Source organism: Pelobates fuscus, chromosome 5, assembly GCF_036172605.1.
Source record: "Pelobates fuscus isolate aPelFus1 chromosome 5, aPelFus1.pri, whole genome shotgun sequence".
NCBI classification, from domain to species: Eukaryota; Metazoa; Chordata; class Amphibia; order Anura; family Pelobatidae; genus Pelobates; species Pelobates fuscus.
In genome coordinates, this window is record NC_086321.1 from 91,477,949 (window position 1) to 91,498,117 (window position 20,169).

The 20,169-nt window shown below is 40.1% G+C and overlaps 1 protein-coding gene across 1 annotated transcript in view; it reads left to right on the plus strand.

Annotated features, from left to right (window-relative positions):
- Nucleotides 1-20,169, plus strand: part of NDUFAF2 (NADH:ubiquinone oxidoreductase complex assembly factor 2) — a 141,869-nt gene that overhangs the window by 63,025 nt on the left and 58,675 nt on the right. Inside the window, exon 2 of the mRNA XM_063456912.1 lies at nt 10,768-10,857. Within this exon, the coding sequence (XP_063312982.1) occupies nt 10,768-10,857 (90 nt within the window). The remainder of the gene's footprint in view (nt 1-10,767; nt 10,858-20,169) is intronic.

A 20,169-nucleotide genomic window follows, 5' to 3' on the forward strand; every position in this document is an offset into this window, starting at 1 on the left:
CTGGCCACCCACCTGATCTAAAGGAAAGTGTGATTCATTAGAACAGGCAACCATCTTCCATTGCTCCATGGTCCATTTCTGACATTCACATTCCCATTGAAGGCATTATTGGAGGTGTACAATAGTCATCATGGCCGGTGGACAGTAGTCATCATGGGTACTCTGATCGGTCACATCCACACTGCCTCATAAGTACCAAACTGTGATGCAATGTGTTCTGATACTTTCTATCATGGCCAGCTTTAATTTTATTTTTAGCAATTTGAGCTACAGTAGCTCTTTTGTGTGGTTGGACCAGTGGGGCTAGTCTTCACTCCTCACGTTCATCAGTGAGCCTTGGGTGCCCATGATCCTGACACTGGTTCACTGTTTGTCCCTCCTTGCAACCACTTTTGGTAGGTACCAACCACTGCTCTTCGTCCAAGACTTGCCGTATTGGAGATGCTCTGACCCAGTCATCTTGGTATCACTATTTGGCCCTTGTCAACGTCATTCAGATCTTTTCACTTGTCCACTTTTCCTGCTTCCAACACGTGAAATTCAAGAACTGACTGTTCACTTGCTGCCTAATATATCCCACCCCTTGACGAGTGCCATTGTAACGATATAAACCATGTTATTCACTTCACCTGTCATTGGTTTTAATGTTGGGGCTGATTGTGTGTGTGTGTGTGTATATATATATATATATATATATATATATATATATTACACACACACACACATTTGCAGCTTACCCACATTTTGCCACCATGGAGGAGGAGAGGAGACTGGAGTTATGGCAGGCTCTGGTGTCCAGTGGTGAGAAGCAGGGAATTCTTCCAGCTTTTCTCTGCTGGTAACACAGCCACTCTGCACCTGCAGCCTGTATTGATGATGTTCTAACAGGCCTACATCAAAATATACCCAGAGTGAGGGTAGTGTCCGTGCCGGAGTGCACATCACTTATGATGCGCTGTGTCTTAAATTGGTTACTATTATTAATATTCTTGCCATTTATATAGCGCCAACAGATTCCATAGCGCTTTACAATATTATGAGAGGGGGGATTTAACTAAAGAAAACTTACAGGAACGATCGGTTGAAGAGGACCCTGTTCAAACGAGCTTACGGTCTATAGGAGCTGGGGTATAAAACACATTAGGACATCAGCCCACTGTGTATACGGTATGTGTTGGCAAGCAGCCCTGCTAATTTGCCTGATCAAATCTCCCAAAAGGCATAGCTCTGGAGGAGCTCATGGACAGAAATGTCCTAATTACCATTTGTAGCATTGTCTGGTTCGAGGAGACTTTTACATTGCACGTTTTATGCTGTTTCAGAAATTGGAAAGGACCAAAAAAAAACTAAGAAGGCGGCACCTTAGTCCCAAATAGGGGCCTGTTTTACCAGATCCAGGACTGTTGTATAATGTGAAACCATACTTGACAGCTAAAAGTTTACTTGTGGTTGATGTTAACTGAATATTATTGTGCGAAGTTGCCAAAGATGTTGGTGCTTTCGAAATAATAATGATATTCCAAAAGTTACCGAGGTGGATGCTTTTGACAGAGAGCTGCATTTAATTAATGATCTTACTACTTGCAGAGCAGGACAGTGTATTTTTGGCCTTTGCAGTACCGGTTAACTATTTAATGTAATATATATTACCAGGAAATATGCAACAATGTGTTCATCTTCTTTTCGAGTAAGTCTTCTGTTAAAGGAACAGATCATAGTACAGAGCTAGGAAAACCTTTGTTTTCTTGGCTTTTCTATAACTGATTGATGGGTACACTTGAATTTAAAACTACACGTTCTGTATCCAATTTTATGGGTATTTACATGACTAAATAGAAAAACAAAATTTTAAAGGCCCAAGCATTTAGGAGTATGCTTAAGGGTATAACCTGTATATTGGGGTCAAATTGCTGCCTGGTGTAAAGGGATAAACATCTTTACAAAATGAGTGCTGGCTGTACCATTTTTTGGGATACTGCTTTAGTTGAGGCTTTTCATATTATCGTTAGAATCTGGTAGATTTGCTGACATTCTGAAACATTGCATGCTTCAATAATCATATGCTTGCAGTCAGTGCTGCACTGGGGTACATTAGGGATGAAATTGTTCTCATTTTGTTTCTTGTGCTGTGGTTTCCGTCTGCATATTTTTCTGCTACGCAGATTCAGATTTGGCCTCCAAGTAGCAAATTCTCCAGAGAGCAAACAATAAAAATGGCTAAACTGCTCTACAGATGCAACCACAACAATTCAAAACAATTCAAAACACCCAAAAAACAGACATTTCCTATTTCTGTGAAGTCATTTTCTAGTAAACTTCCTCTGTAATGAAATAAAGATTGTTTTAATTACTCACGGGGGAAGAAAAGAACACAAACATGTTTTATGAAAACTTTTTCATTTTGTTTGAGAACAGAAGTTGTTGTTCACTAATCTAAATGAACACATTGCAATATAATGCAGTGATGATTATTGCTTCATTATTTTAATTGTCAGAAACTTTGTCTACCTAACGAATGAAAACTTTAATATATTATAATTGAATCCCAGGAACAGTCGCACCTGCCTTTCCTCCAGCACACATCAAATGAATTCTAAGTGCAACCAAACCCCAGTGTACAGCTTCCGGGGATGTCACTATATGTGGTTAGTAAACCTGTGTACCTTGTTTGAGAGTGTCCTATTCTAAAAAAAGGGTGTATCACATCACAAACTCAATTAGAAACTGGCAAGTAGGAAGACCAAAAAAAAAACAATGAAGGAAACTCTACATACCATTAAAGTAGGGGATCCACACCTGTCTTATTGCATACAGTTGCCTAGAGCATGTGATCAGTTTGCAAGAACATTTGCTGCACCTATAGGCTTAAACATTCTGTACTAAAATAATATGGTGGAAGTGAGAGACTGTTGGTGGTTGGTAAACCTGTGTACTGTGTTTGAGAGTGTCCTATTCTGAAAATCCAGGATAGTAAAATTTTTGCTTGCACTGCAATTATTTTGTAGCTTTGTGGCAGGTTCAAACTGTGTCCCATCAGTGGCTGAGATTTTACTCTGCTGTACATGTAGAGGTTCCGTCAGTTCTGACACAGTTGATTTTTTTTTTTTTATTGTTCTTTAAATTTCATCTCTACACATGTGCTACCATGACGGCAAGAAACTCTATTACTTACTGTATTAATAGTTTAACTGTTTATATATACATATACATACATATATAGGAGAGCTTCTTGTCTCCATTCCACTTCCACGGCATCTTTGTAAGCAACATACACGCTTATTCTTACGTTCTATTGTCCTGCTCCAGTGGGGGTAAACAGAGTTGGGGCGTCAGAATCGCATCCTTCTCTGTTTTTGAAGCCCTGCAATCCCTCCTTCCCTAAACAAATATTGTGGATAGCATATGTAGCAATGAGTGGAAAAATAAGATTCTGTCCAAACCATTAATGGCTGTTCCCCACCCTCAGGCACCCCCTCCCGCCGGGCTCTGGGGAGAGTAAAGGGTTAAAACTTACCTTTATTCCAGCGCCGGACGGAGAACTCTCCTCCTGCTCACCGCCTCCGACCCTCCCGTTCGTCTGAATGCGCACGCGCGGCAAGAGCTGCGCGCGCATTCTGCCGGTCTCATAGGAAAGCATTATCAATGCTTTCCTATGGACGCTTGCGTTCTCTCACTGTGATTTTCACAGTGAGAATCACGCAAGTGCCTCTAACGGCTGTCAGTGAGATTTTATGAAACTGCTATGTTTATAAAAAAAAAAGGGTTAATCCTAGAGGGACCTGGTACCCAGACCACTTCATTAAGCTGGTGGTCTGGATGGCCAAGAGTGGTCATTTAAGGATTATCAACTAATTTTTACAATCCTGAACCAACAGTGTGATTAAGTCAACAATATTTGAATATTTTACACATTTAGTTTGATTCAATGTAAAAATGCAAGGATTTTCAGGAAAATGTGCAGGTCATTTTTGTAAATGGAAAGTCATTTTGTGGCAAGTGATTGAGGCTGCTTTATTTTCCCTCTTCGTCACCAAAAGTTTCCTATCCCTTCTTTTGGCAGCAGATTTGTGCCTCTAGGCCTGACTCCTGAACAGGCTGAGACAGAGGAGGCTGCATCACTTTGATCTCCACTTTCCTTCAAGTGACCTTTAGTGACAGAAAATATTGTCTTTTTTTTTTTAATCCGTTTTAATCCGAGAATATGAATTACTTTAGGGTCCATGCTACTCCAATCTAGTTCAAAGCAATGCTAATTCACAGTGCAATTTTATTGTAAATATTACACGGTCGTTGGAGGGATATTTTATTATTTTAATACTTCTTTTCTTTCTTTCTTTCTTTCTTTCTTTTCTTTCTTTTTTTTTTTTTAACTCTGGAGCTGCTGCAGTAAGTCAAGTATTACAGCTGTTTTAATATGTAGTTAAATTTGGTGATAATCCTAAAAATGTTTACATACTTGCCTCTGATGCACATAATGAAGCTTGTGTTGCCAAACAAATATGGAATGACTCGCTTACTAAATGTGAATTAAATAGGGATTTCTAAGATTTAGTCAAGAATATCAGAACTAAAAAGAAAAAAATCTCAAAATTAGTTTTTGGTTATTTTTGATCTGCTTCATTAAATGGTAGTGGTTCAGGTGACTATATTGCCCCTTTAAATGACTAGTTATAATATTCTACAGCTTAATAAAGTTCACTTACGTTACACACCACAAGGCACAACCTACATTTGTGTCACGTTACACATTGAACAGTTTACCATTACATGCTGCCATGTGTATTGTCAGACTACGAGTTATTGTGTTACATAAATAATGTAACAGTAACACAATATTTGTAATTGCTAATTAACAGACAGGGGCATATTCTGTTCTAGAAATAAGGAGGCAGTGAGACCGTAACAAGAAAATCCAGAAAGGGGAGCTGTCATGTCCCACAATCTTTAACATTATGTTGACTTATTCCATACGATATGTATTTGTGTTGCATGAAAAATAAAATGAAATATGGAAACGAACATCTCTAAATTCTGGTACTGGATACCTTTAACTTCGCTCTTTATCAGTCACAGGTTTAATCGCTGTCCTTTGCAAGAGGCAGTCATCAAAGTGAAAGAATATAGAAAAAAGATTAAACAATGCATTTGTTTCTTATTGTCTGTATTCTGTATGAGCCTGGACTGAACTGGTTTGTGTTGTCATTTGCTGCATGTTTAACCCCTTAAGGACCAAACTTCTGGAATAAAAGGGAATCATGACATGTCACACATGTCATGTGTCCTTAAGGGGTTAAAGGGACACTCCAGACCCTTAAAGCACTTTAGCTAGCTAAAATGGGTTGTGTAAAGTGTGTCCTATTTATTTATTTATTTTTTTTAAAAGTGCAAATTTCAGTAGAAATTGGCACTTTTATAAATTGACCTTGTTACACCCCCTGGCTGTCAATCAAGCATCTGTTCCTGTTACTTCCTGGTTGTATAGCTCAGTGGAGCTAGATTCAAGAGGCAGGCCCTTGCAAAGACTTCTAACTGAACTGCCTTGGGAAGTCTGTGATTGGGCAGCTACAGAAAGTCTGGGCTGGGGAAGAAGTGGATGGCTTGCAAAGGCTACATGCAAGAGATCTGCAATCGTTGGCTTTTGCAAGGGATTTTGAATGTAACCCAATGGAAAAAATACATAATGAAACACATACATGCTTTCTTTGGGCTATATGTATACTGTGTGTGTGTGTATATGTGTATATATATATATATATATATATATATATATATATATATATTGTATTTTTTTTTATTTGGGCAGTGGAGTGTAACTTTAATATAATTTTAAAACATGAAAAAAAAGGTTTACACAAGTTTTAGGTAATTCTCAGTATTTTATTGAATAGTATGACACATAGAGAAGCAACAGTAACCCTTAAAGCGTTGTTGGCCCTGAAAGTCTTTTGGTCTGTAGTGTTTTTGAAGCTTTTTAAATACATGGTTTGTCATAATTGTTGTTTTTTGGGTGATGGAGGGTGGGCCTTATGTGCTAGTTATGACATCATTGTTTCATATTAATATTTCAGTTCCATCTCACCAGCAACAGGTAGGCTTGATGTGTGTGTGAGTGTGTGTGTGTGTGTCTGGACTCAGCAGTCTGTGTGTGTGTGTGTGTGTGTGTGTGTCTGGACTCAGCAGTCTGTGTGTGTGTATGGAATCAGCAGTGTGTGTGTGTGTGTGTGTGTGTGTGTATGGACTCAGCAGTCTGTGTGTGTGTGTATGGACTCAGCAGTGTGTGTGTGTGTATGGACTCAGCAGTCTGCGTGTGTGTGTATGGACTCAGCAGTCTGCGTGTGTGTGTATGGACTCAGCAGTCTGCGTGTGTGTATGGACTCAGCAGTCTGCGTGTGTGTATGGACTCAGCAGTCTGCGTGTGTGTATGGACTCAGCAGTCGGCGTGTGTGTATGGACTCAGCAGTCGGCGTGTGTGTATGGACTCAGCAGTCGGCGTGTGTGTATGGACTCAGCAGTCGGCGTGTGTGTATGGACTCAGCAGTCGGCGTGTGTGTATGGACTCAGCAGTCGGCGTGTGTGTATGGACTCAGCAGTCGGCGTGTGTGTATGGACTCAGCAGTCTGTGTGTGTGTATGGACTCAGCAGTCTGTGTGTGTGTATGGACTCAGCAGTCGGCGTGTGTGTATGGACTCAGCAGTCGGCGTGTGTGTATGGACTCAGCAGTCGGCGTGTGTGTATGGACTCAGCAGTCGGCGTGTGTGTATGGACTCAGCAGTCTGTGTGTGTGTATGGACTCAGCAGTCTGTGTGTGTGTGTGTATGGACTCAGCAGTCTGTGTGTGTGTGTGTGTGTGTGTGTGTGTGTCTGGACTCAGCAGTCTGTGTGTGTGTATGGACTCAGCAGTCTGTGTGTGTGTGTATGGACTCAGCAGTCTGTGTGTGTGTGTATGGACTCAGCAGTCTGTGTGTGTGTGTATGGACTCAGCAGTCTGCGTGTGTGTATGGACTCAGCAGTCTGCGTGTGTGTATGGACTCAGCAGTCAGCGTGTGTGTATGGACTCAGCAGTCAGCGTGTGTGTATGGACTCAGCAGTCTGCGTGTGTGTATGGACTCAGCAGTCTGCGTGTGTGTATGGACTCAGCAGTCTGCGTGTGTGTATGGACTCAGCAGTCTGCGTGTGTGTATGGACTCAGCAGTCTGCGTGTGTGTATGGACTCAGCAGTCGGCGTGTGTGTATGGACTCAGCAGTCGGCGTGTGTGTATGGACTCAGCAGTCGGCGTGTGTGTATGGACTCAGCAGTCGGCGTGTGTGTATGGACTCAGCAGTCGGCGTGTGTGTATGGACTCAGCAGTCGGCGTGTGTGTATGGACTCAGCAGTCTGTGTGCGTGTGTGTATGGACTCAGCAGTCTGCGTGTGTGTATGGACTCAGCAGTCGGCGTGTGTGTATGGACTCAGCAGTCGGCGTGTGTGTATGGACTCAGCAGTCGGCGTGTGTGTATGGACTCAGCAGTCGGCGTGTGTGTATGGACTCAGCAGTCGGCGTGTGTGTATGGACTCAGCAGTCGGCGTGTGTGTATGGACTCAGCAGTCGGCGTGTGTGTATGGACTCAGCAGTCGGCGTGTGTGTATGGACTCAGCAGTCTGTGTGTGTGTGTGTATGGACTCAGCAGTCTGTGTGTGTGTGTGTATGGACTCAGCAGTCTGTGTGTGTGTGTGTATGGACTCAGCAGTCTGTGTGTGTGTATGGACTCAGCAGTCTGTATGTCTGTGTGTGTGTGTGTATGGACTCAGCAGTCTGTATGTCTGTGTGTGTGTGTGTGTGTGTGTGTATGGATTCAGCAGTCTGTGTGTGTGTATGGACTCAACAGTCTGTATGCCTGTGTGTGTGTGTGTATGGACTCAATAGTCTGTATGCCTGTGTGTGTGTATGGACTCAGCAGCCTGTGTGTACATGTATAAATCAGCCTGTGTGCATTCAGCAACACGTGTATAAATCAGCCTGTGTGCATTCAGCAACACCTTCAGTAGTCTGTGTGCATTCAGAAATCTGTGTGTGTGTGTGTGTGTATGTATTCAGTGTACTGTGTGTATGTACTATCAATAATTAAAAATTGTATTCCTGTGAGTTGTTGTGTAGGAAGGGCCCCAGTGCACTGCTTTGCCCGGGGGCCCTTAACGCTGTTAAGATGGTACTGCTTGTGTGTGTCAGTGAGCTTCTTTTTAGTGAGCATGTGTGTGTCAGTGAGCTTGTCTTTAGTGAGCTTGTGTGTGTTTGTAGTGAGCCTTGTGTTTATGCAAGTGAGTTTGTCTGTAGTAAGCTTGTGTGTGAGTCAGAGAGTTTTGTCTGTCAGTAAGCCTATTTGCGCATGTCAGTGAGCTTGTGTGCTTACTGTACAATATATACATATTGACTTGTAGAAATGGCATACATTTTTTTCCAGGGCTGCTTTGGATTCTCAGTTTGGCTCTGCCAGCGAAGTGCGCTTTACAGCTGAATCATCTGTGTGAGCTGCCGCACACTTTAGCCCTGTTACACGTGTCTGGGAGCTGCTGTTGACAGGTACTAGTAGTCTAGAGATTGGGACATGGGGTATATGCTCCGCTATCTGTATAATACTTGACTGCTGACCCATCCTCCTTATACCTTCCCGTTGCCCTCCCAATAAAACACCACACACTTTTCTTGTGGATAAGGGCAACGGCCACAGCTTTATTAATTCAAATTCCAATCCAATAACCATAACCTGTCAGCTGTTGGGCGGTTAACCCAACAGACAGTTCTCCACCTCTTTTTCCAAGAGCCTCAACAGCCGGCACTTGCCATCAGCCCTTGTGCGGTCTGTCGTCTCCCCAACTCGACTCCGTGTCTTTCTCCTTTACTCCCAGTTGCACTGTCCAGGGATTCCGCCAAGCAGTGACAAAACAAGAAACAACAGCCAGACACCAAAACAAACAAACCAACACATACATAACTAAGGGGAGGGTGGGTGGGAATTTTCACCAGTTTCCTTCCAGAGTCTCTGCTGACTGGTAAGTCTCCTCCCCACCCCTTTCCCCAAACCCCATATCTTTGCAACATTTTATCCACTTTAGCCCAGCCCCCCCTTCCATGGGCAGCAGTCATGATCCCCCTTCCCAAGGTGTACAGGGGGAAACTATAGTGCTGTTCTCTGTATAATACAGATCTGTGTGTGTATAATATCCCGGGATAGTCAGTGTTCCTGTGTAGTGCTGCTCTCTGTCTTGGGATATTATACACAAACAGACTTGTATTATACAGAGAGCAGCACTATACAGGGAGCACTGACTGTCCTTGGATATTATTCACACAGCAATGTATTATACAGAGAGCAGCACTATACAGGGAGCACTGACTGTCCCGATTTATTATACACACAACCCTGTATTATACAGAGAGCACTGACTGTCCAGGGATATTATACACAGACAGTAATTGATAGCTGTGCTGCAAAATGTCCTTGGAAAAAAATTTCAAATGTTGGCAACTATGGCACTGTATCAAAGGAAATGTGTTTTTTTTTTTTTAATAATTCCTGGTGGAAAATAATGAATCCTCCACCAGGGATTATAAAACAAAAACAACACATTTTGTCAGGGACGGGGCTTAACATGCGGCAGGGGCGGGGTCAAACTGTGGTGAGGCGGGGTTGAATGTGCCCCCTACTTTTGTCCCTGGCCCACCCTGTGCCCCCCCTAAAAATTAATCCTAGAGACGCCACTGGAGCTAACGGAAGGAGGAAGAAACCTTCCTGGCTGTTTGGCAGCCAGGATGGTGTTTCTGATAAAAATGTATAAAGTGCATTTTGAAATGGGATACTTCTCACCCATAAAGCACTTCACACCTCACAAATACATAAAATAGTACAAAAACATACAATTAAAACTCCTGGGAAAGTCATGCTTTTTGTTATTTCAGGGAAATTTGCATTGCCAATTATCCATTACCTAAAATCAGCCAGATTTTTTTATTATTCACAATCCACAGAATTGCAGCTGATTTCCTTTCATTGGGTTTATCGAATGTTCTTGATATGAACTGGGAACAGCAGTGGGAATTGTACCTACACTTGACCTCATATCAAGTTAATGCTACATTCCAACTCTCCCATTAACCCTGTAACTATACGCCAGCCCTAAATTCTCCCCAAACCCTACTCATTTCTTAGCGGTATGTTTTATTTATTTTTTTGTAGGAAAATTAGACTGCCGTTTGGCTGATCTGGGCTAAAATTAATCTCACTGCAGCACCGAGATCCCTTAGAAAATGACAAGTGTTTGTTTGGTCAGTGAAGTTTGTTTGGTTGCTAGAGAGTCAAGTGAATTCTATCAGGAAAAAGAGAATTTGTTCTGAATGAAAATAACTGACTTTGCGTAACAGTGTAATCTTACTGGGAATTGCATGAGGAGGGTGTTCTCGATACAGTATTAAATATTTTTTCTGTTAATCGCTAACTTTTCAACACAAGATCTGTGTAAGGGTGCAGATAATAAGAGGATTGGCTTTGGAGCATTGTTATTTCAGCACCTCGGCTCACACTGATCTCTCATTTGCTGAGTTGAGTACTCACACTCTGCCTATTTAAAAAAAATTGCAAAATTTTGGATTGTAAATTTTTTTTTGTTTTTTTTGTATTTTAGACCAATTATGGATGTTGTTTTGCCTATTTGTCATTGCGTTGAGACACATTTAGGTTTTTAATGTGTTATTTTAATAGTATATATATATATATTTTTTTTTTCTTTCCCAGGTCAAAGAACTCGAGCAAGAAGGACGGTTGACTGTGTAAATAAAAAAGAATTTGAATATGAGCTAGGCAACATTCCTACTGAATGGGAAGGTAATACATTTATATTAATCTTATTCTCCTCCATCAAATCTTCTAAATATATAAATCATAAAAAGTAAGATGTTTTAAATAATTTTTTTTAGTTGCCGTGTATAAAGAATTTTTTTAAATGTATTGTATGACATATAAATGTAACATATCAGTACACTATAGAATTCACTTGAATTGACAAGGACCACACTGTTATTACAAGTATTGTTGAAATGGTTATGGATCAAGTAAGGTTTGGGTAAAGTTTTTTTATTCTTGGTTGAACCATGTTTAACCCCTTAAGGACCAAACTTCTGGAATAAAAGGGAATCATGACATGTCATACATGTCATGTGTCCTTAATGGGTTAAAGGGACACTATAATCACCAGAACAATTACAGCTTATTGTATTTGTTCTGGTAAGTATAGTAATTCCCTTCAGGATTTTTGCAGTAAAAGACTGTTTTCAGAGAAAATGCAGCGTTTACATTACAGCCTAGGGATACCTCCACTGGCCGCTCCTCAGATGGCTACTAGAGGTGCTCCCTGGGTCAGTGCTGCACAGTGTGCAATACTGACATTCAGGGTCTCCACCCTCTGCATGGAAACACTGAACTTTCCTCATAGAGATTAACTGATTCAGTAAAAGAAATATATAGCCACAGCACCTAACTCACAGAATGATATATGCAATACGTATATTTTTATTGGATCAAGCGGAGATTGCTACTCATGCACACTAGACCCCTCCCCTCAAATGCGTCCGAAGGAAAGACTGCTCCTTTAAGTAGATAATATAGATCAGTATTTTTATGTATGTATAGGTTTATATGTGTGTATATATATATTTTTTTACCTACAGAATCGTATTAATTCTGTATTCCATTCTTTTTATACTATGTAATATACATAGTTCAAATGAGTCTTCGGCCTTCTCAAATATATACATAGAGCAGGCAATGCAAGAGATACTGTCACTTTAACAGAAATTGATATACACCGAGGTCTGCTCACTAGCCTTCTAGTCCTTGATATTAATTTGCTCATTTGTAATTAAACTCTTCTCATCTGTAATCATAACCTTTTTTTTTTTTTTTTTTTTTTTTAAACATTGAATAATTCTCTGTTGGGCATTATTATTTAGCTCCCCTCTCCTAATTGATTAAAAAGTCTTTTGATTCAGATTTTCCTGTATAACCAGATCACTGACATTCTCAGCCTATCACTGGCTGCCCAGTTAGAGATACAATGTTCCATACTACAACAATGGAGCATTTCTGGATTATGTAAATAATTAGGAGTAACCATCTACTAGTCATTTTTGCTCGGCTTCATTTTGACGACCGGCAGATGAAAAGTGATCTTTAATCTTAAATGTAGGCATTTACTAGCTTTGTTTTAATAACTGTCATGTTTTTAATACTCTGTTATCCTCTGGTTTTCTTGGTCTGAATTTGTATTGTTTGGAAGGACTGACTGGGACATGTATCACTGAAGTACATTTTGTAACTTTTTAAATGAGAACAGTACTAATTCTGGTCCTTTATTGTGAGTGTGCTTTATGCCTCATGCACCTCATATATTCCTCTATGGCGTTTTGGCACATACTGCACTATAATCCTGTTATTTTTCCTTTACAGTGATCTGGTGATACTGGCAGATCTGAATCATGATAATTTAGTACTCCCCTTTGTTCTGGGCATTTTCCACATACTGTACGTAATTTTTTGGTTTTATTAAATTTGTAACCCTCACACACAAATGGTAGGTAGCATGTTCTTCTTCTAAAGATTGTGATGGCAAAAGGGAGCAGTACATGTACAAACCTTGTGAATGGAGCTGAAAACATGATCTTGTATGTGTGCATCCTGGCCCGAGCTCATTCACTATTAGTTTTTTTTTTTTTTGTAATTAACATTTTATTGAGATTTTAGATGCAGTACAAAATATGGTACCAACAACGACCAGAAACAGGAGATTCTCCCCCATACCTCCCCCCCCTCCCAAATAATTAAAGAAGAAACAACATCACCCCTGAGACTTTAAGGCCGCTATTTAAATTACAAGGGAGGGAGACTTTTAATGTCGATGGAGGCTTGTGCTAGACTCTCCACATTTTTCATACAAGATCTTGAATGCAACATCCTCCTGTGATGTCTGTCAGTGAGGGGGTGACCCTATAGCTGCAGATTTGTTTCTCTTCTCAGTATAACTGGAACTGTAACATATGGAGGCATGGTTCGCTGTGCTTGAAGTGTCCCATTAACTTTGATTCATATATCAGTCATTTGGGCGTGCAGTAGAGCATCCAACAGAATAGGGCAGGGATTTCTTTTTACATTAGGTAAAGTCATTCATTGTTACTTTACAAAACAGAAGGATTTTATGTTCTCTAATTCAATATAAATCAGACTATTATGCTAACGCGTAAATGGATCAATAAAATGGTGGCTGCATAGTCCAAATTGGTTTTAATTGGAAATAAAATTGCGGTGGTGTAGCACTCCATTTTTTTTTATTTTTTTATTCTGTACTTTTTTTTCCACAGCCCTAGTGAATATTATACATTGTAAACATGCCAACAAATCTAATAAGCCTTGTATGGTTCTTGGCCAAGTTTAAAATGCTTTTTTTTAATTTTTTTATTTCTTCTTTTTTTTTCTCTGTGTAGAATGTGGATGCACTCTGCAAATTACTGTTCTATAATTTTCATGCTAAATGGTCACCTACAGTATATGCTGATAGAATATTTTATTTCCCTCCTCCTCCCTCTGCCAGCAGTGCTTCTGAAAACATGTCTGTCATTGCCAATGCCTATAGAGATTTAGAGAGTGCATGCTTCATTCAGCCTTTTTACGGTCTAGTCCTCTCCAATCATCATTCCCCCCGCCCGCACCCTTCCTATTTCCTGTAACATTTAGTGATTAATGGGAGTTTTAATTTCCATGCTCACTTTTACGCTCATTAATGTGTATTATGTGCCAGTAGAAGTATTAAAGTTCAATGAAAATCTCATGCAGGCTAATCAAAATGCAAATAAGCACAGATGAAAGAAAACCGGGGTCTCAAGGTATGAAATGTCCAGTTATCTCTGCGAGCACTGCGAAGGACATGAGCATTATTGTATAAAGCAAAATGTACCTTGCCTGTCACACGCTGCCACTGCGGAGTATAATTAAACATTGCATACACTGAGAAATGGTAAGGTTTTATAGCAAATCTTCTAAAATTCAAACCAGCTCTAATTTATTTTAGTTAATTTGTCATCCGAACAATTGTACTACGAAAATCATGCGAAGAATATTCGTGATCATGATTAACTTACAGTTTTACAACTGTCTGGTGTACCTCAATCTAACTATGGCTTTATATTCGACATAAACAGAACTGGGGATCTCTAAGGAAAATTGCAGGAGGCAAAGAGCAGGAATGATTAATTTAACCCTTTGTGTGCCTCGCCTGATTTTAAAAAGAGCACTTTAAAGGCCAACCAGTGTAAGAGAAGCGTGGTCAGCCATTTCTGCTCTACTTACTCTACTGGCCTTCTCAGCACTGTAAGGATCATCACTATCCAGGCTGATTATTAAGACTACTATGTTTAAGAAACACCATTACTACAGAACTCTTTGTACAATGCTTAGAAGCTTCTCGATCTCTGCCTGATGTGGTGAAGGTGGGGAATGGGACTTCCACCCCTGTTCGTCCACTATGTACTCAGATATACACTACTATGAAAAGACACAATCGTGGGTAACTTTTAAGTAAATAGCACAGGGACATCCACTCTTGATATAATAAAAAGAGAAAAAAAAAAAAATAATGCCTTAGCTTAGTGGGTTACTCCAACCATCATGACCACTTCTGCTTTTAGAAGTAGTCATGTTGTAGGAGTGTGATTGTGCAGCTTTTCTGCTTGAAACTCTGTACATACAGAGATATTTGCATTTTTTGTGCTGGGGGCTAGTTACACCATGAGCACATGTGACTTTGGCAGCCTGGAACTCTAGGCAAAATAGTGGAATCATTTTGGAAAATTTGTATTTCTGTTGTTTGATGGCTCATAACATGATTTAATTTTTTTTAATAATACCATAAAATTATATATAAGTAGAAAGATAATTTAAGGCAGAATGTAATACATTGCACATTCTAAAAAAAATTAAAGGAAATTATACAGATAAAAACTGTGACAAAGCGAAGAAAACTGTGGTAATGCACATTTTATTAAATCATGTCATTTCTGCTCGTACTGAGGCTAACTTAATTTGTTTGAATCTGCATCAGAAATTATTCCAATCTGTTTGGGAAAAAAAATCAAATGATTTTTCCACAAAAGTCACAAAGTCCATGTAAATTTTTGTAGATAAGTCTTTAAAATTTTCTTTTTCTAACATTGGAATACTTTCTGATGCTGATTCCAACAAATTAAATTGGTGCCAGAGTTGGAAAACCTTTTGCCACAATGGAGCAAACCTGGAAAGCCATGGAGTAAGCCAAAGTGTTTTATTTAATCAGTTATTATATGAAACAAAGATTATTTGATTGCTTCTTTCAATGGTCTTTGATTCCTTGGTTGCTTCAGATTATCTATTTATTTATTTACTTTTATTCGGTTCAGGTCAAGGATATTACCTGGCCATTATAGAAGGGTTATATGATTTTTCCTGCAACCACTTTTTGCACGCAGCAGCAACATGAAAAGAGTTGAATCCTATTGAAATATGGAGGGTTCACTGTCCTGTAAAAGATCATTTGCTGAAGGCTTTAGTTTTGGCTCAAGTATGTCCCGGATTTTGCCGTTTACAATGAATCAATCGCACAAACTCTGCCCACGAATTTTGATGTCCTACAACCCCAGATCACTTAACACTTAACTGGATGCTTTTTGGTAGGTGTAACGCATCCAGGCAGCAAATCCTATCCATTTTTTCTTTTTCTTGCATACTGTATTCCATCACTGCCAACTATTGATATTCTGGTCTCATCACTCCAAATTACGCTGTCCCTCTGTTTCTCAGTCTAATTAACATGGGTTTTTAGCCAATTCTAATCTCTTCCTTTGTTGTTTGGGATATAGAAATGTTTTTTTTTTTCCTTTGAATTCTAGAATTGAAATCTTTGAATCTGTGTCTAACAGTCTTGGTCTTAACAGATACCCTTTGTGATGTGTTGAAATACCTGCTTTGGTTAGATTTCCTTATAACTGTGACCTTCTTCATGCAAAGTTATTATTTGACATCACTTTCCAGGTGAACTTTGTTCGTTCATCTTACTAAGCTATACAGCTTACAAAGTTATCAAGGAATATGTGACCAACAAGTCCATAAACGGCAATTATTATTTTTTTTGCTTTTTCTGATTGTTTAGCTGTAACGTTTGCTAGAATAGAGATAGTTTAACACATTTGTTGCACTACATTCTGCATGAAATAATCCTTCTAGCGATTATGTAATTTTATGGCATTTATCTAAAAATAGACGGATGTTATGAGCCATCAAACGTTAGAAATACAAATTTTCCAAAAGCTTTACACAATTTTGGCCACTAGTGTATGTAATATAGTGTAAGGAGCCACAGTCAGAAATACCATAAATTGAGGAGTTTGAGTCGCAGTTGAAGGTTTTGTGTATCGACTCTACAGCCTAGCTATAATGAAATGCATATATATGGCAGTAATATTGGTGAAAGGGCGTCATTGTTGATTGGTAAAAATGCCATTACTACAACATTGGCCCAGTGATCATGGTTTAAAGGGACACTCCAGGCACCCAGATCACTTCTGCCCATTGGAGTGGTCTGGGTGCCAACTCCCACCACCCTTAACCCTGCAAGTGTAATTATTGCAGTTTTTTATAAAAAGCAATAATTACCTTGCAGGGTTAAGTCCTCCTCTAGTGGCTGTCTAGAAGACAGCCACTAGAGGGACTGCTGTGTTTTTAGAACCCGAAAAGTGTTTTAAACAACGTTGGACGTCGTCACGCTATGCTTGAATAACTGAATAATGCTTTCCTATGGGGAGGTCTGATGCATGCGCGCGGCCATTGCTGTGCATGCGCATTAGGCCTCCCCCACCGTCTGACGTCGGGGGGGAGGAGCGTGGGCGTAGCCTGACCAATCGCCGGTGGACATCGGCATTGGATTCAGGTAAGTCACTGAAGGGGTTTTAAGTGGCCAAGAGTGTCCTGCCACCCATCCATTGTAAGTAATCAAACTGTTTTTAGAAGCTTTCTCTTTCCGCTAATGAGCTGGCCCAGCACTTCAGGAATTTGCCCACAAGTGGCTGCAGGGAGGTGGGAAATGGCAAATTCTAAAACAGTCGGCCAACTTTCTGCTAGCTATAGTCATCATGGGTCTTGGAGTGTTCCTTTACTCAATAATCACTGACCAGCTAGTAGTGTTGTAAATGGGTTTTCTTAACACATTGTGATCAGTGGGATAAATAACAATATATAATCCATAGGACACCTTCACTTCACTGTGTTCTGTGCATTGAATCACACCTTACGCTGATTATAAGCTTCACTCCCAATACTTATTTTCATTGTGTGTTATATATGTGACCCCTTAACTCATGTGGGCAATACTGGTCAGTTAGCAGCCAAGCTACATACAATGGCTATAAAGTCAAAGTATCCAGTGTAGGCTTGGGCATTGTGACTCTATCCCTTTTTCCATTCATTAAAGCCGGTCCTGACAAAACATGACGATAATAATACTGGTAAAAGGCTGTGAAGAGACATTTGCCTGTACAGTCAGACATATTTGGGACTGTTGGGAACTTCTAAGGTTTCATAAATATTGTGATAACCAAGACCTTACACAGTTTGCTGTGTCTAATGGAAGCTCTGAATCAAATACCTCCACTAGCAAGCCCCCAAACAATCCTCTCCCTGAGCATTTAGCTTCCCTTTCTTTTGTAAACAATTCAACCAACTTTGATAACTTACTGTCACGTTTCTGATTTATTCCCACCTATTTTCACTTGAAAACCATTTCTTCTCCTGCGTTAAATATATCCCAGAACCTCTGCATGTTTACAGATGTTGTATTACCTGTGCATAGTATCCCCAGCATTGGCGTCCTGAGAAGTGGAACACAGTTGGGAGGGGGTCAGCCCGAATTACTGGCTGGTCAGCCTGGCGCGATTGAGGGCAAGTCATGCAGGGAGCTCTGTTTCAGGTCTCCCTGCGGGATCCTAGAACCCGGAGTGTGGCTCACGCTACACATTTTGGTGACCGCTTCCTGCTGTCCCGCTTTTGGGACAAAGTCGAAATGGGGTGACAGTACCTGAAAATCAGGTTTGTCTAGCCGAAATTCGGATGGTTGGGAGGCATGTTTTTGTCAAGCTGTTTCTAAGTGGTTTAATAAAACCAGAATGAATCCCGATACCTAAAGGTTACCACCTCTCCTTGGAACACTAACAAACTTGCAAATGAGGAAGTGAAAGTAATGTCTTTCTATACGGAGAGGAAGGGCTTAGAGTACATCTTGTTCTCTATTCATTTGTTTTTCTCAAACCACTTGAAAACCAATAAGTACTGCCCCTATAGTCTCCTAGCACCGAAAGCACCTCCGTAAACGTAACATTTATTTATTTAATGTCGCAGCGTTCAAGGGTAAAGTAAATATAAACATAGATACGGCTGCTGTGTGCAATGGTTTTCTAAGTGTCTAGAGCTGATTGTTCAGCACATATATAGGAAATGTAGTTGCATTACTATTTGCCATTTTGTATGCATCATCGCTATGCTTATCTTTCATTCTGTGCATTGACATTTTAAAGGAAAAGTGTTTTCTTGTGGATCGATGTCTCTAAATCATCTCGAGTGATATCAAAGCCCATGTTCTCAGTATAGAACATGTTGCTTTAATTAATCATTATATTTCTAAACTGTTTTCATTTTAAATTTGGCTCATCCGTAGAAATTTCTGTCTAAGTAAGACAAATACTCTGGGGAAAAAAATAATTCTCATTCTGGCTAATTTATGTGCCATCTGGTACGTGTGACACACCTGATATGTGATTTTGTTTGAAGAAGTATTGTCCCATTAGAAGGATGTATGGTCTTCTTAAGAAGCCATTGGAGATAAATCACTGTGCCATAGAGGTAATCTGTATGCCATAGACAGCTTGCACATATTGTCCAGAACAGTGGGAAACCAAGAATTTACACTAAAGAACATAATGGCACATGCCCTTGAGAAAGAAGACCAGATTGAGAATCTAAAATGTAAGGTGGAATTCAGATTATTGCTACAATGCTGGGTGCAATACTGTTTCAGATGCATTCCCAGTTACAAGGGATGCTGTACCTTTTAAAGAGACACCATAGGTACCCAGGCCACTTCATCTCATTGAAGTGTCTGGCATCAGTCTCCCTGTGTCCTTAACTCCATTATGTGAAACATTGCAGTTTTTAGAGCAACTGCAATGTTTTTATTGCAGGGTTAAGACTGCCTCTAGTGGCTGTCTCCCAGACAACTAGTTTGGGATTAGGATAGTTTCAATCAACTTGCATTAGGTCCCCAATTCTTTTCTATGAGTAGGATTGAATTAGACCACGCTGTAAGAGGCCATGCCTCCTTCGTAATGGTGCTGGGGGATGGGAGGTGACCATGGGAGGTGACCAGTGCTGAGGAAGCCTCAGCGCTGGAACAAAGTAAGTAAATCATTATTTTTCTTGCACTAGATGGTGGTGGTGGTCCTGAAAGAGGAACAGTACAATATTAAGAATACAAATTTTCTATGCAAAAATACTCCATAGTAATAGATAATATATGTATTATTTTTAGAAATCCTACATTGTAAGGTCCCACTAACTGTATTACTATAGCCTGACCATATATTCCCTAAACTGGAATTAACCTGGAGAACACCGCTACAAACTGCTCTCTTGTAGTGTTGAAAAGGAAACTAGAACATCTTAAAGTGACACTGTCACCGTCTGGGGTTTTGCATATTTTGCAAAGTCCACCAACGGTGACTAATAGGCTACAGGAGAAGGTGAGTATTATTTGCATGAACCTGTTATTTATGTCCACCACTATGGTCTCCCTGCCAGTCCTCTTCATCTGCTAGGAGCCCACGTTTGTGTTATACTCTTGCACATTTGCTAGACAACAACTTGAGGTCTATGATGGATCCTGTGAGACCGCAGTATCCTCCATAAACAATGCCGTATTCCTTACCGTATAGTAGTCCTACTCCATACTTTGTCTTTGTATGTCTTTTGACTGCGTTAGAATTTTCATATTATAACAAGACACAGAGGCTCAAATTGCATATTCCTTTCTTTACTGTCCACCAATAGCAGCAAAGAATAAAAAACAGT